A 15,585-nucleotide genomic window follows, 5' to 3' on the forward strand; every position below is an offset into this window, starting at 1 on the left:
TCACATACACCCAATACTGGGGAGATGAATGTCTCTATGTAACCACTAGACTCATGGTCTCAGTGTGTGACCTTTCATTCACTCAGTCCGCTCTCAGTTTACTCCCAGTACTTCATGGACAGGAAGAGAGTGACCATCAGCCCGCCTAGTTAGGCCATTCCAGAGTGCAACCAGGTGAACCCTGTCCAGCGGAGGGAGGGGTTCTACTTTCCCGTTAGTAAACTTTTTCACTGACTGACTGAAGAAATGTGATGTTGTATGAACCAAGGTGGGGAGATTTGATGAACCAGATTTACCACCGACCAAAGTGCGGATGCTGTTCCCTGTAGTTAGTAGTCAGAGACACCTGTTCGCCTCGTGCGTTGCCAGCTATATCTTCCAAATCACCACTAACCACCGAACAACCATCACCGACCAACCAAGTGGGCTCTCATAACCCTGCAGAAGGAGCACTTTGTTAGCTACTGTTAAATTCTTCTCCGCCCTATCTAAACACTGTCTGAGATCGAATATTAACTTACTTGCAACACAGATGAAACGCTCGCGGGAAGGGACAAGGCCACGTGGTTGTTTTCCTTGGCATAACTCGTGGTCAATGACCGGCGCTGACTGAGACCCATCAGGCGCATTTCTAATAGTTTTCTTTGGGACACACAATAACTTTAAATTTAATAATTGTCCCTTAACTTCATGAATCGTGTCTACATTAATTCGATCAAGTACATTTAATTTTCTATTGGCCTAATTCAAAATGCTTCCAACCTGCCGACTGATGGCGTTGCCTGGAGTCCTTTGTTTTAACTCGCCAACGAGGCGTGGGTGTTTCAGCTTGGCCTACTTATGTTTTCCTGTTCGGCAGATCGGTCATTTTTGTTCTAACGTCTATAAATATCACATTAAAATTTCTGAATAAAAAAAAAAAAAAAAAAAAATAAATATATATATATATATATATATATATATATATATATATATATATATATATATATATATATATATATATATATATATATATATATATATATATATATATATATATATATATATATATATATATATATATATATATATATATATATATATATATATATATATATATACTGTATATATATATATATATATATATATATATATATATATATATATATATATATATATATATATATATATATAATATTCAGAAATTTCGGTGTGATGTTTGGGAGACGTTGGTACTCCCGTGGCCGACAGAAGTTGTCCACTCAGGATATGCCGACAATGTCCTCCGCCAAGCCCCTGAATACCTCAGCATGCAGGAAGCCCTTGATCTGGTCTCCAGAGAGCATGATTCACTTGGTTTCCTTCTTTCATCTGCGAAATCAAAAGCCATGTGGCACGGTCGTGTTGTACCTCCACCCCTTCTCTTATCAGGAACGCCCTTGGACTGGGTTAATGAGACAAAATACCTGGGTGTGTATGTAACTCGCACACGTTATCAGATCCCTGAAGTCCGCTATCTTCGAGACATGCTTTCGGCGTCTCGCTCCCCTCTCTACCATGTGCAGGGGTTCCCTTGGTGCCACCATCCCTGTACTTCTCACCATGTACAAGTCCTTTGTCGATTCCTGTGTCGACTACGCCGCCCCTGCCCTCGTCAACATTAGTCGGACTGCTGTCAACCGTCTCGAAGTTATCCAGAGGAAAGCTGCTCGTATTATCCTTGGGGCTCCTCAGTGGACACGCTCTACTTCTCTATATACCGAACTTGGTCTTACCCCCTTACAGGATCGTGTCCAGGAGTTTTACCTAAAAACTGCCGTTTCCATTCTACGGGATCCTAGGGGCAACTATGTCCAAACCAACTTGACTCCGGCTGTCCGAGGCCGACCTCTATCTAGAAGACAGTGGCGAGGGTCACTCATCAGAGCCCTTCAGGAACACGACCTCCTGCCTGATATTGTTGTCACCCCTGCTGTTGGTTCGTCTTCTTCTCCCTGGCTGGTTTTTCAACCTGAAGTGATTGCCCTCGGTGGACCGCTCCCGAAATCCCACGTGAACCCTGTTATTCTCTGCAAATACCACCTCTGCAGGTTCGCCCACTGGTCCCCAGGTAGGGTCGTCCTCTACACTGATGGTTCTGTTGACCCCGCTACAGGTCGGGCCGGGGCCAGTGTCTACATCTCCCGTCCTGATGCCCCTGAGCCTATCAAACTGTCTCTCAGAGTTTCTGACGGGGCATCCTCCACTCAGGCTGAACTAATAGCCCTCCTTGCTGCCCTTCTCGCTGAGGAAGAAGCAGATGGTTTCTGTCCCTTGCTTGTCTGCTGCGATTCCAGGTCTGCTCTCGACAGGATCGAATTTGGATAAGGGGAAAATAAGGACCTCATCCTCCGAATACGAGGGTTAACATTCACACTTCAGGATGCAGGCCGTCCTGTGACATTCCTATGGATACCCAGTCATATCGGTATCTTGGGGAATGAGGCAGCAGATGGCCTTGCCAAGACTGGCTGCAACAAGGCCACACCTGACTACGTTGTTCCTCGAACACTTTTACAGCTTTGGACCCAAATTCGCCGCAAACAGAGAGAAGCTCGGGAAGCAGCCCTGGACTCCCCGCCCACCTGGTACGATATCCTCCATAAACTTCCTGACCTCTCGTATGTCTATGGGAAAGGGTCGCAGAAAGGGAACGTGATTGCTGCCCGTATCATCATTGGGTATGACTTTGCTTGGGAGATTAGTATCCCCGCATCCCCTGAGCAACGCTCTTGTGCATTATGCAGAAGACCCGACAGCCGCACCCTTATCCACTACCTCCTAAGATGTCCCCACACACAACGCTTCCGTGATGCCTGCTGGACCACCACTTCACTAACCCCTGACGGAGACACGATGATCCTCCCCATACTGGCCAGATATTTTGTAAATAACATTGATTATGTGTTAAGGGAATATCCTTCCTTCCTTAGGCTTTAGTAAGCCCCTTTATAATATTTATACTGTATATACTTGTCACACTTGCCAGATGCTTCTGGTGTTATTGTACAGGGGTACCTAGTGACAGCACTAGGATCCCACTTCCTCTATCAAGGAATAAACAATTGAAATTGAAATTGAATTGACGTTGGTGAGTGGGTGCCAATGTGGCGATGACCTGAGTCATCAGAGCCTGCGTGGCGGGTTGACTGAGCGAGGGTGGCGACTACCCACACTGTGTGAGAGCTTTTGGAACTAGGCCAATACGTCATGAAATGTACTCCAGCGAATTAATATGGACGTGAATCATGAAATTAAATGACATTTATTAAATTTCAAATTATTATAGATAGTTTCTCAGTATAAATATGTCACGTGTGTCCCAACGAAGCTATTAGTTATGCGGGTAAATATGTCACTAGCAGGCTACCGCCTTGGGGGCACGCTCTGGCTGGTCGCTCAGTCGCGGAAGCGTTCGTCCAGACGGATGTCCTCTGCGCGTTTGCACAGGCAAAATGATCACGTGGCCTGGTCTCGTTACGTGCACAGTTCATCAGTGTTGCAAGTAAGTTTATTCGATCTCAGACAAGGTTTAGATAGGGCGGAGGAGAAGTTAACAATAGCTAACAGAGGGTTTATTGCAGGGATTCTGTAGAGCCCACGCGGTCGACTTGAGCAGTTTGAGGGGTGAAGCGGCGTGAGCTGTCTGTGTTGACCACTGTTTAGCGAAGTTTTAGCTGGGACAGCTCGAGGGAACGAGTGTTCCTGATAATTAGCTATGTGGGACCAGCGTCTGCCCTCGGTTGACGATCGTTTGGGGTTACCAGATGTCCCCCACCTTGGTTCACAACACCACATATCTTCAGTCAGTTTAGTGAAAACCTCTTACTAACGGGAAAATAGAACCCCCCTCAGCTGGGCAACTTTCATTGGCTGACTGGTTCCTCACTCTCTTCCGGTTCATGGATGTACTGAGTGTAAACTGAGGCAGTCTGAGTGAATGAACGGTCACACTCTGAGACCAGGAGTCTAGTGGGAACCTAGAAACATTTTATCTCCCCAGTATGGGTGTGCTCTGAACTTATGTGTGATGCATGTTACGGGAAATAGTGGTAAGGTGTATTTAGAATTTACCAAGTCTAGGTGTGAAAACAGCGCATCTCATGGTTGATTTTCACACGTGAGATGTAAGAATTCCTATCAAAAGTTGTGAAAAGCTTGTGGGTATTAAAAATACGGGTGCATTCGGAACCTATGGGTGACGCATGTATACAGGTATTGGTGGAGAAAAACATTGATAATTCCTGAGAATCTAGAGAAAGTACTATCAAACCAGCAGAGCACCCGCCTGCCTGATGGGTCATGGGTGATTTTTTCGGGTTATTTGGTGTGTATAGTTAATAATTTTTTTAATATTTTTTATACCATTTACTCAGTGACTGATTATATTTTTGTTGTGTAGCTAATACTCCCTGATATTTTCTGACACCATTTCTCAGTGACTGATATTATTTTGTCGTATGGCCTTAAGGCCTGTTCAGGGTGGAGTTAATAATTTCTTAATATTTTGATACTATTGTTTTCTAATGTTTATGTGTCACTAAGATATGTGGTAAGTAGCACTGTTACCTTAGTAGTTTTACATAAGGCATTTAGTATTTCTACCTATTTTTGATATCATGTATAACCTTTGTTCTCCAGTGCAGTGTTTTAAGCAAGGCTAAGAGGTGCGCAACTGTTGGTGTACCATTATTGATTGTGGTTGTAGTGTTGGAGGGAATAGAAATGTCAAATTTTACAGTGCGTCTCATTCACCCCAATCACAGGTGCTATCTTTCCACGGGTCACGGAGAATATTTTTTTAAAGTACAATAATTGTGTTTGTGCTGGTTCGGGTTTTAATCCAAGGGGCGCTTCCACGCTTCCACCGCATTACCATCCACTAATAATCAAAACCCCAAGTGAGTGAATTCTTGACCGGTTACGTATATATATATACACAGTATATATATATATATATATATATATATATATATATATATATATATATATATATATATATATATATATATATATATATATATATATATACTGTATATATGAAACAAAGAAGTATGCGTGTTTGTGTGTCCGCACGAGTATCTCGGAACCTACTTTACCGATCTGTAGTGATGATGGACGGTGTTATATGTAGTGTTGATGGATGATGTTATATGTAGTGATGATGGATGTTGTTATATGTAGTGATGAATGGTGGTGTTATATGTAGTGATGCTGGATGGTGTTATATGTAGTGATGATGGATGGTGTTATATGTAGTGATGATGGATGATGTTATATGTAGTGATGATGGGTGGTGTTATATGTAGTGATGATGGATGGTGTTATATGTAGTGATGATGGATGGTGTTATATATAGTGATGATGGATGATGTTATATGTAGTGATGATGGGTGGTGTTATATGTAGTGATGATCTATCTATATAAAACAAAGAAGTATGTCTGTTTGTGTGTATGTTTGTTTGTGGTGTGTCCGCACGAGAATCTCGGGAACTACTTTACCGATCTGTAGTGATGATGGATGGTGTTATATGTAGTGATCATGGATGTTGTTATATATAGTGATGATGGGTGGTGTTATATGTAGTGATGATATGCAGCAATGAAGCCCTATGGAGAATTTTTAATTTTCCCATACACGAACGATGTCCAACAGTAGTTCATCTGGCTGTTCACCTGGAAAATGGACAAAGAGTATACTTCACAGAAGAGTCCCTCCAAAATCAAATGGCAAATCCTGCTGATACGACCCTCACTGCATTCTTCAAGCTTTCACAGGAAGATGAGTTTGCTCAAATACTCCTGTATATTGACGTACCCAAGTTCTACATATGGCAGGCTTCAATGAAAAAGTTCCAGAGAAGAGCTCAAGGATCCGATGTTGAAGGATATCCAGGGATAAAGTCAGGCAATGCTTTGGGACGTGTCTACAAGGTTTACCCCAACAACTTTGAATGCTATTGTTTGAGACTACTTTTGCACCACATCCGTGGCCCAACATCATATGCAGCATTCAAGACAGTGAATGGAAAAGTCTGCAGAACCTATCAGGAAGCGTGCAATCTCCTTGGCCTACTGGAAGATGATGGTCACTGGAATGACACATTAGAAGAGGCAGCAGCTACTCAATCGCCAATGAGAATGAGGAACCTGTTTGCCATCATGATTGCTACATGTGGACTTTCCAACCCAAGCCAGCTCTGGAAAAACCACCAAGAAAGTCTTTCAGAGGATCTGCTTCATCAAGCAAGAAGAGAACATCCTGGTCAAGAGATTGAGTTCATGGATGACATGTTCAACGGGGCTCTGATCATGCTGGAAGACAAAGTGATGGAGCTATGCGGAAAAAAACCTGACTGATTTTGGATTGCCTTCCCCAAACCGAGAAGAACCAGTAGTTGCAAACAGGGAGTTGCTCAGAGAGACAGACTACTCAGTTGAAGTTCTGGTGAATTTTCTTGAAGAAAATGAACCTCACTTGGTGCCTGATCAAGCAAATGCTCATGAACAGATCTTGCAAGCGATACAAGCGGAGCAGAGAGGTATGATCTTTCTCGATTCACCTGGCGGGACAGGAAAAACATTCCTCATCAACCTTCTGTTGGCCAAAGTACGTCATCAGGGGAAAATTGCTCTTGCTGTGGCATCCTCAGGCATTGCTGCAACACTACTAGAAGGAGGACGTACTGTACACTCAACTTTTAAACTGCCTCTCAACCTCGCTCACAATGAGAATCCAGTGTGCAACATCAAAAAAGGATCGGCAAAGACAAAACTCTTAGAAAAATGCAACCTCATAGTCTGGGATGAATGCACTATGTCTCACAAGTTAGCGTTTGCAGCATTGGACAGGACCTTGCAAGGCATACGAGGAAATGACCGGCTCATGGGTGGTATTACAATGGTCATTGCTGGAGACTTTCGCCAGACTCTACCTGTCATTCCTCGAAGCACTCCAGCTGATGAACTGAATGCGTGCCTCAAGGCATCATACCTTTGGAGAAGTGTTCACACACTCACCCTATCCACAAACATGAGAGTACATGTACAAGGAGATGAGGATGCTGGACGGTTTGCAAAACTTCTACCATAGATTGGGAATGGAACTTTCCCTGTTGATTGAGACGGACAAATAATCATTCCTCAAGGATGTGGAAATGTTGTAAAGTCCTCAGCTGAGCTCACTGACATGGTCTACCCAAACATTATCCACCACTACAAGGATCACAAGTGGCTGCGTGAACGCGCAATTCTGGCACCAAACAATGAAATAGTGGCTGAAATCAACATGACTTTACTCAGACAGCTTCCAGGCAGTGAGACCTTATTCAAATCTGTTGATACAGTAATCGACCAGGACCAAGCAGTCCAGTACCCTGCAGAATTCCTAAATTCTTTGTAGCCCGCTGGAATGCCTCTTCACCACCTCACTCTCAAGATTGGAACTCCCATAATATTCTTAAGAAATCTTGAACCACCAATCCTCTGCAATGGCACAAGACTGGTGGTGAAGAACATGATGCCACATGTACTGGAAGCTACAATACTGACAGGAAAAGCTAAAGGAGAGGACGTTTTTATACCAAGGATACCTCTCATCACCACTGACCTGCCATTTGAGTTGAAGTGACTTCAGTTCCCGGTTAAAGTGAGCTTCGCCATGACCATCTACAAAAGCCAGGGACAGTCCCTAAAGATGGTTGGCCTAAACCTGGTGTTTCCTGGCTTCTCTCATGGACAGTTCTATGTTGGATGTTCCAGAGTGGGAACTGGCAAAAATCTGTACATACTTGCTGCTAATGGCAAAACCAAAAATGTGGTCTACCTTAATGCGAAAGAGCCGCCCAGAGGGCGGCGATTCCGCTAGTGTATATATATATATATATATATATATATATATATATATATATATATATATATATATATATATATATATATATATATATATATATATATATATATAAGGAATATATAAGAAATTAAAGGGAGGGGAGGAGCAGCTCAGAAACAGGTATAATGAACTATCTAGGAATGTTAAGAAAAATGTAAGGAAAGCAAAGAGAGACTATGAAATCAAAATAGCAAGAGAATCCAAGGCGAATCCCAAGGGATTTTTCTAGGTATATAGGACAAAGGTCAAGGACAAAGTTGGGCCTTTAAAGTCAGGGAGGGGAGAATTGATAAATGGCAGTGAAGAAATAAGCAAAGCATTGAACAGCTACTTCTTATCAGTTTTCACAGAAGAAATTTGGGATGAAATTCCGGAGGTGGAACTGATATTTAAGGGAAAGGAAGAAGAGAAATTAAAGAATATCACTATCAGAAAAGAGGATGTTCTTAAGAAGATAAATAAACTAAAGAATACAAAATCCCCAGGGCCGGATGAAATTTTTCCTCGAGTCTTAAAAGAGTGTAGGGAACAGATTAGCGGACCCCTCGTAAACTTATTTACAAAATCATTAGACACTGGAGTTGTGCCAGAGTTGTGGAAACAGGCAAATGTAGTACCCATATTCAAAAAGGGAGACAGAGCATCAGCGTCAAATTACCGGCCGATCAGTTTGACCTCAGTAGTGGGGAAATTTCTTGAATCAATTATAGCAGATAGCATCCGATCGCATCTAGAGAAAAGCAAATTAATCTACGACTCTCAACATGGGTTTACAAAGGGAAAATCTTGTCTAACAAATCTGCTAACGTTTTTTAGGAAAGTCTTCGAGGTAGTAGATAATGACGAAAATTACGATGTTATTTACTTAGACTTTAGCAAAGCATTTGACAGAGTACGGCATCAGAGGCTTCTGAGAAAAATTAAGGCTCATGGTATCGAGGGGAAAGTTTTAAATTAGATAAAATTATGGCTCACCGTTAGAACGCAGAAGGTCAGCGTAGATGGTGTTAAATCTGAGTGGGGCCGGGTAACCAGTGGGGTTCCCCAGGGGTCAGTACTAGGCCCACTCTTGTTCATAATCTACATAAACGATTTAGATACAGGGATCAGCAGTGACATAAGCAAGTTTGCGGATGACACCAAAATAGGGCGGCAAATTAATTCAGGGCAGGATGCAAATGCATTACAGGAGGATCTAAATAAACTGCAGGGGTGGTCTGAAAAATGGCAAATGAAATTCAACACCAGCAAGTGCAGCGTACTTAATATTGGAAGAACAAATACTTATAATGTATACAGCCTTAACAACATCAACCTAGAGAAGTCGATTTGTGAAAGAGACCTAGGGGTACTTGTAAGCCCGGACCTACGGCCTAGAAAACAGTGCGTTAATGTTCGAAATAAGGCAAACAGAGTATTGGGTTTTATATCTAGAAGTGTAAGTAACAAGAGCGCAGAGGTCTTATTGCAACTATATCTTGCGCTAGTTAGGCCGCACCTCGATTATGCGGTTCAGTTCTGGTGCCCCTATTATAGAATGGATATAAATTCACTAGAGTCGGTGCAGCGAAGAATGACAAAAAAGATTCAGGGACTTAGAAACCTTCCATATCAGGATAGGTTAAAGAAACTTAACTTGCATTCCCTAGAAAGACGAAGAGTGCGGGGAGATATGATAGAAGTATTTAAGTGGGTGAAAGGAATCAATAAAGGGGATATAGATAAAGTTCTTATAATATCCGAGAAGGATAGGACTCGGAGCAACGGATTCAAGTTGGATAAGTTTAGGCTTAGGAGGGAGATAGGAAGAAACTGGTTCACAAATAGGGTGGTGGACGAGTGGAACAAGCTTAGCAACTTTGTAGTAAGTGCGGGAACTCTGGAAAGTTTCAAAAAGAGGCTAGATAGATTCATGGATGATAGAGAGTCGTAGTAACTCTCGACAGGAGCTGCCATGCACAGGCCAACAGGCCTATTGCAGACTCCTTATTTATATATATATATATATATATATATATATATATATATATATATATATATATATATATATATATATATATATATATATATATATATATGCTGATAACCACAAGGAAAGAAGAAACACGAAGTTCCCAAGCTGCTTTCGTGTGAACGTACATCTTCAGGGTGTACAGACTAGAGAGAGAAATACAAACTAGTGTATATATATATATATATATATATATATATATATATATATATATATATATATATATATATATATATATCATGTAGATCCACAATGAAAACGTGGATAGGATAAATCTTGTTAAAATCACACAGGAAAAAGTGAAGTAATGGAGCACCTTAGCTTTCGTCTTTATTCAAGACATCTTTAGAGGCAACTGAATTACAAGGACCGAGAGAGGCTTAAGTACACAGGGTGACCTTACTAAACATTAGGTCAGGTCATAGACAAGCCATCCACTAATCCGCACACATAACACTACCACACACACAAAGGAGCTTAAAAGAAAGGGTGACGTAACTAGTCATGTTAAGTCAGGTCAAAAATATGGGACCCACTAATCATCTATCCTACATCTAACTCGAATGCTTTCAAAGCATTTTTAACCTTGGGCCACTGACAAATAAATTTTTTAACATATTAACAGTTTTGTACTGACCATCACTAAGGTTTATAGAATTAAATTCTTTTATCAATCTTGCTTCAACCAGAAGTCTTTCTGTGAAACATGATGCTTTATACACTTCTAAGCTGTTTTCCCAATCTATGGGGTGATTATTGTTCCTAACATGAACGAACAGTGCACTGCTTTCAGATGCTGTTCTGATATTTTACTTGTGTTGTTTAATTCTGAGTTGAAATCCTTTTCCAGTCTGTCCTACATAATTTCCATTACGGTTGCTACATGAAATGCAGTAAACACTTCCATTCACATTCAAGGTTGGGCTATTCTTGATTATTATATTGGTAATAGTTGATTGATACTTAAATACAACATTAATATTTAATAATTTAAGGGACTAAACTAACAGGACAAATTCATTGCGAAAGGGCAGAGTCAAAATATTCTTAAGTGTAGGAAATGGCCTGGTTTGAGTAGAATGAGAGGATTTTTTTACCCTTTTACAACAATGATCGACAAACAATGTAGGGTACCCAAGTTTTTGTGCAATGGAACGAATGTGTTTCAGTTCTTCATCAATAAATTCAGCGTCACAAATACGCAAACATCTCAAAAACATAGCAGAAGCCATCTGGGGTGAGGTTATGGGGCGACCTCACTAGGCTTTTTGTTCTATGACCTACCTACACCGTCCGATCGCCTCGCGACGCCATAGCTTCCATGGGCGGAAGATGGTTTACAAAGATGGATGCCAGGATGGGATACTTTCAGATCGGAATAGCAGAGGAGGACCAGGATCTCACTTGTTTTATCACACCCTGGGAGCGTTTCAAATTCAAGCTTTCGGTTATGGGGCTCTTTTCATCAGGGGACGTGTATAATCGCCGAGGAGACCAGACCCTAGGAGGTGTGCCACGGACTTTGAAAATCGTCGATGACATCCTGGCGTACGACTGCTCTTACCACGAACATCTAACCCATGTAATTTCTCTCCTGCAGCGGTGCGACACGTTTGGAATAACTTTGAACGCTGAGAAGTTCCGCTTTGCTGAGTCCAGTGTAGACTACTGCGGTTACTCGACCTCGAGACAAGGATATATCGTGGATGATAAAAAGGTAAGAGAAATCTCCAATTTCCATCTACACCAGAATATCACCGACCTCCTGTCGTTCATGGGACTCTCCAACCAACTCAGAGACTTTTCCCCTGCTGTCGCTGCTGCCGCACAACCCCTAAGGGACCTTCTCAAGCCTCGTAATATCTGGTGCTGGACGTCTCAACATGACGCGGCTTTTGAGGAAGTTAAGCGAGCGTTGGTCTCACCACCTGTCTAGGCGCATTTCGATCCAGCGTTACCCACCATGCTGGAGACTGACGCATCCAAGATGCATGGCTTCGGATTCGTCTTGCGACAGCAGCATGGGGAGGAATGGAGGCTCACGCAATGCGGGTCAAGATTTCTCACTGACGCAGAATCAAGGTATGGAGTGGTGGAGCTGGAGTTGGCGGCTGTACTGAGGGGCGTCCGGAAGTGTGGCACCTACTTCACGGAGCTACCACATTTTGTCTTGGTTGTGGATTATCGTCCCCTGGTGCCTCTTCTCAATAGGAAGCTCCTCAGCGAGATCGAGAATCAGTAATAATAAATAATAATATTAATTAACGGTTTATTGAAAGAGCTAGGCAGCCAGAAGGCTGAAAATATACAGTTACATATTTGGGGAATGGGTTTCGAATTACAAATAATATACAAGTAACATAAGTGATACAAATAAGATATATAATAACTAGATGGGGAAAAGCTCAAACTACAGTGCATTTCAACATAGTGACAGTGCAAGAAGTACTATTTACTGGGAGTGAATACACTGGTTTATTACAAGTTATTGATAATTTTTACAATGGTTGGGACTGGGCTGTTCTTATAGCGGTCAGTTCGTGCACGTATGGGCTGGATGCGGTTGTGGTGTCGAACAGCAATTCTCGGGCTGGGGATCTCAGGTGGTAGTAGGAGCCGGTGTCGAGGATGGTGTAGAAGCTTCTTACCAAATTTGCAGTTGAGGTCGTGGTGATGGTCAGTGAGAGTCGAAAGGGTCAGTGTGTTGAGCGCTTCTTGATATGTGGAGTAGGAAGGGGAGAGAATAATTTTGCATGCCCTCTTTTGCACTTTTACTTGGTGTTTACGTTGTGTGGTATTTAGGGAGGAAGACCAGGTGGGGAGGCATAGGTGAGCTTGGGAAGTATGAATGTTGTGTAAACACTGAGGAGCTCGGGTGCAGGAACTCCGAGGGACTTGAGTCGGCGGAGGAGGTGGAGACGGAAACTGGAGGATTTGACAACTTCACTGACGTGTGGTTTCCAATTTAGTTTGTTGTCTATGGTGACGCCGAGGAGCTTCGTGGAATCTACAACCTGGAGTGTGTTCGGACCTAAAGTAATGGAAGGAGGTGGGACAATGTCTTGGTATGGTTGATGGTGACATGGTTGTTGGTGGCCCAGTTTTGGAGACTGTTCAATAAATCCTGAAGGGCGGTATAGTTGGGAGCAGAATTGTTGACGCTGATCCCAATGGTGGAGTCGTCGACATATTTCCAGCGAGCAGGGGTTTCTCTTAGGGCATCATTGATGAGCATAAGGAAGCAGAGTGGTCCCATCTTGGTGCCTTGGGGGACGCCACAGGTGAGTGACTGAAAGGTGGAGACAGCCCCTCGGAAGCGTACAGCTTGGCGTCGGTCACTGAGGAAGTCTGTAAGCCATGGTATAAGACTTCTCCGAAGCCCGAGGTCACTAGCTTTGTTGATGATTATATTGTGGTCGACTAGGTCGAATGCTTTAGTGAAATCAATGAAGGCGACAGGTACAGACGTTTTTCGTTTCTCGAGATGGCGGTATATGTAATCGAGAAAGTTGACAAGACAGTGAGTGGTGGAGGAAGTTTTCATGTTGCCAAATTGCTCAGGGTCTACGACTCCTGCAATATCAGCATAAGCCCAGTCGAACACAAAACTTTCACAGATTAGGCTGGGTATTGGGGTGATTGCAATAGGTCGTAGCTGATTTAAGGATTGTGGGCTGGTTGGCTGGTTGACTTGGGCACTGGTGATACATAAGAGGTCTTCCAGTCAGCTGGGCATCTGGCTTGACTGAGAGAAGCATTGATGATGGAGCATAGGGGCTTAGCAAGCTCCGGGGAGAACTCCTTGAAGAGTTTCATTGGTAAGTCAATGGGGGTGGTAGAGCGTTTTAATTTTAGTTTGTCCAGGCGTTTTGCTACTTCAAATTCTTCTACTAAGTCAGTGGGAAGGGGGGCCGGTAGGTAAGCAGGGAGAGTGGTTGTGTCAAGCCGGGGGAGCGTCTGGCATATAGTAGCGAAATGGTTTTTTGTTTGCTCAGCTGCGTCAACATTAGTGAGATGGCTAAGGAAGGGGAGGGGGTGTGTCTTATTGTTTAGTCCACAGAGTTCTTTAAGCTTACCATACCATTGACTGATGTTGGTCTGCTTCAGGTGTTGTAATTTGGTTGGGTAGTGGGACTTCTTTGCAGTGCGTATTTCGTGGATGACTCGGTTGCGAAGGGACCTGTAGCGGATGTGGTCATTGAGATGAAAGGCTCTGTCTCTCTGTTGCAGAATCAGAGGCTGCAGCGCATGCGTGAGAAGCTCTGTATCGACAGCTTCACAGCCCGTTGGCAAAAGAGTAAGTTTCATTGCATTCCTGATGCTCTCTCTCGTGCTCCAATCCAGGATCCATCCGCGGAGGACGACGTCCTGGGGCCGGATGATGAGGACCCTCTACACGTTGCGGTAGTGTCTGCGCTCAGTACAGTCTGTGAGGAGGGCACCCCACTGGCGCCGTTACAAGACCAGACACTAGTTAAGGTGCGCGCTTCTGCCGCCCGAGTTGCAGATTACACCGCCCTACGTGATGTCATCATGAGAGGATTCCCAGAGCACCGTCAGGATTTGGAACATGCGTTACGACTTTACTGGGGCGCTCGCAGCATGCTCGCTGTGGACGACGGCCTCATTTTGTATGGTTCACGACTCTTGATTCCTTGCAGCCTTCGACGTGAGTCACTGGAGAGGCTGCATGACGGGCACCAGGGAGTGAATAGGACGAAGAGACGTGCTCGGCAGGCTGTATACTGGCCAGTGATCGACCACGATATAGAAAATACAGTTTCATCCTGTTCCCTGTGCCGACCACTCTTGCCTTGCCATCAGAATGAACCGTTATGGCGAGATGACTTCCTCCTCCACGTCGACCACCTGTCTGGGTGGCCGTACATATCTTCCTGCCCGAGAACAGCGTCTGCAGCCCATTTGGTATGTGTCCTACATTATATATTTGCAGATACTGGTGTGCCTGTTGCCTTGAGGACAGATGGAGGTCCGCAGTTCACCCCGTCTACTTTCCGCCGTTTCCTGGCTCGGTGGAGGGTGGAACACCGGATCACGTCCCCATACAACCCACGCGCCAATGGGCAAGCAGAGGAAGCTGTTAAGGTCATGAAGAAGTTAATCTGCATCACTACAAGGAATGGCATACTGGACGAGGATGACTTTGCACGTGGGCAACTGGAATTGAGGAATACCCCGCGTGCTAACGGGAGGTCACCTGCCCAGGTCTTGTTTAGACATCCTCTACGATCATCTGTTCCTGCACATCATCGAGCATACGCGGCGGAGTGGCAAACAAATGTGAAAGTGAAGCTGTACATCTGCGTCGACAGGCCAAGGAGCGACACGATGCTTCAGCTCGACCACTCCCCAAACTGCAGCTCGGGTCATATGTGGATGTGCAGGACCACACATCAGGACGGTGGGAACAGTTGAGTGACATTGTCGGCATCGGATCCAGGCGAGAATATCTGGTGAAGATGGGCAGTGGCTGCACCCTGTGGAGGAATCACAGGTTTCTCCGCCCCCATCGTCCCATGATGCCAGTGGGTGTCACTGCTTCCAGACAGTAACCCACGGAGGCTGAGCGTCCATTATCTTGTGCTGGCAAACACCGCGCTACTGCGACAGTGCGTCCTGACAGTCCCGGGTTACCTGCGTCAC

General features: G+C 43.9%; 1 protein-coding gene across 1 annotated transcript; it reads left to right on the forward strand.

Moving 5' to 3' along the window:
* The first annotated feature begins 14,124 nt into the window (after positions 1-14,124).
* LOC121870561 (uncharacterized protein K02A2.6-like) lies at positions 14,125-15,357 on the forward strand. Its single transcript, XM_042372392.1, has one exon. The coding sequence runs from the start codon at positions 14,125-14,127 to the stop codon at positions 15,355-15,357; it is 1,233 nt and encodes a 410-aa protein (XP_042228326.1).
* Positions 15,358-15,585: the final 228 nt, after the last annotated feature.

This window comes from Homarus americanus, unplaced genomic scaffold (genome assembly GCF_018991925.1).
Source record: "Homarus americanus isolate GMGI-L3 unplaced genomic scaffold, GMGI_Hamer_2.0 scaffold56333, whole genome shotgun sequence".
Classification (NCBI taxonomy): Eukaryota; Metazoa; Arthropoda; class Malacostraca; order Decapoda; family Nephropidae; genus Homarus; species Homarus americanus.

What these genes read in the sequence shown, in the direction of transcription:
- LOC121870561 (XM_042372392.1), top strand. Translation starts at nt 14,125, where the DNA reads ATGAAAGGCTCTGTCTCTCTGTTGCAGAATCAGAGGCTGCAGCGCATG.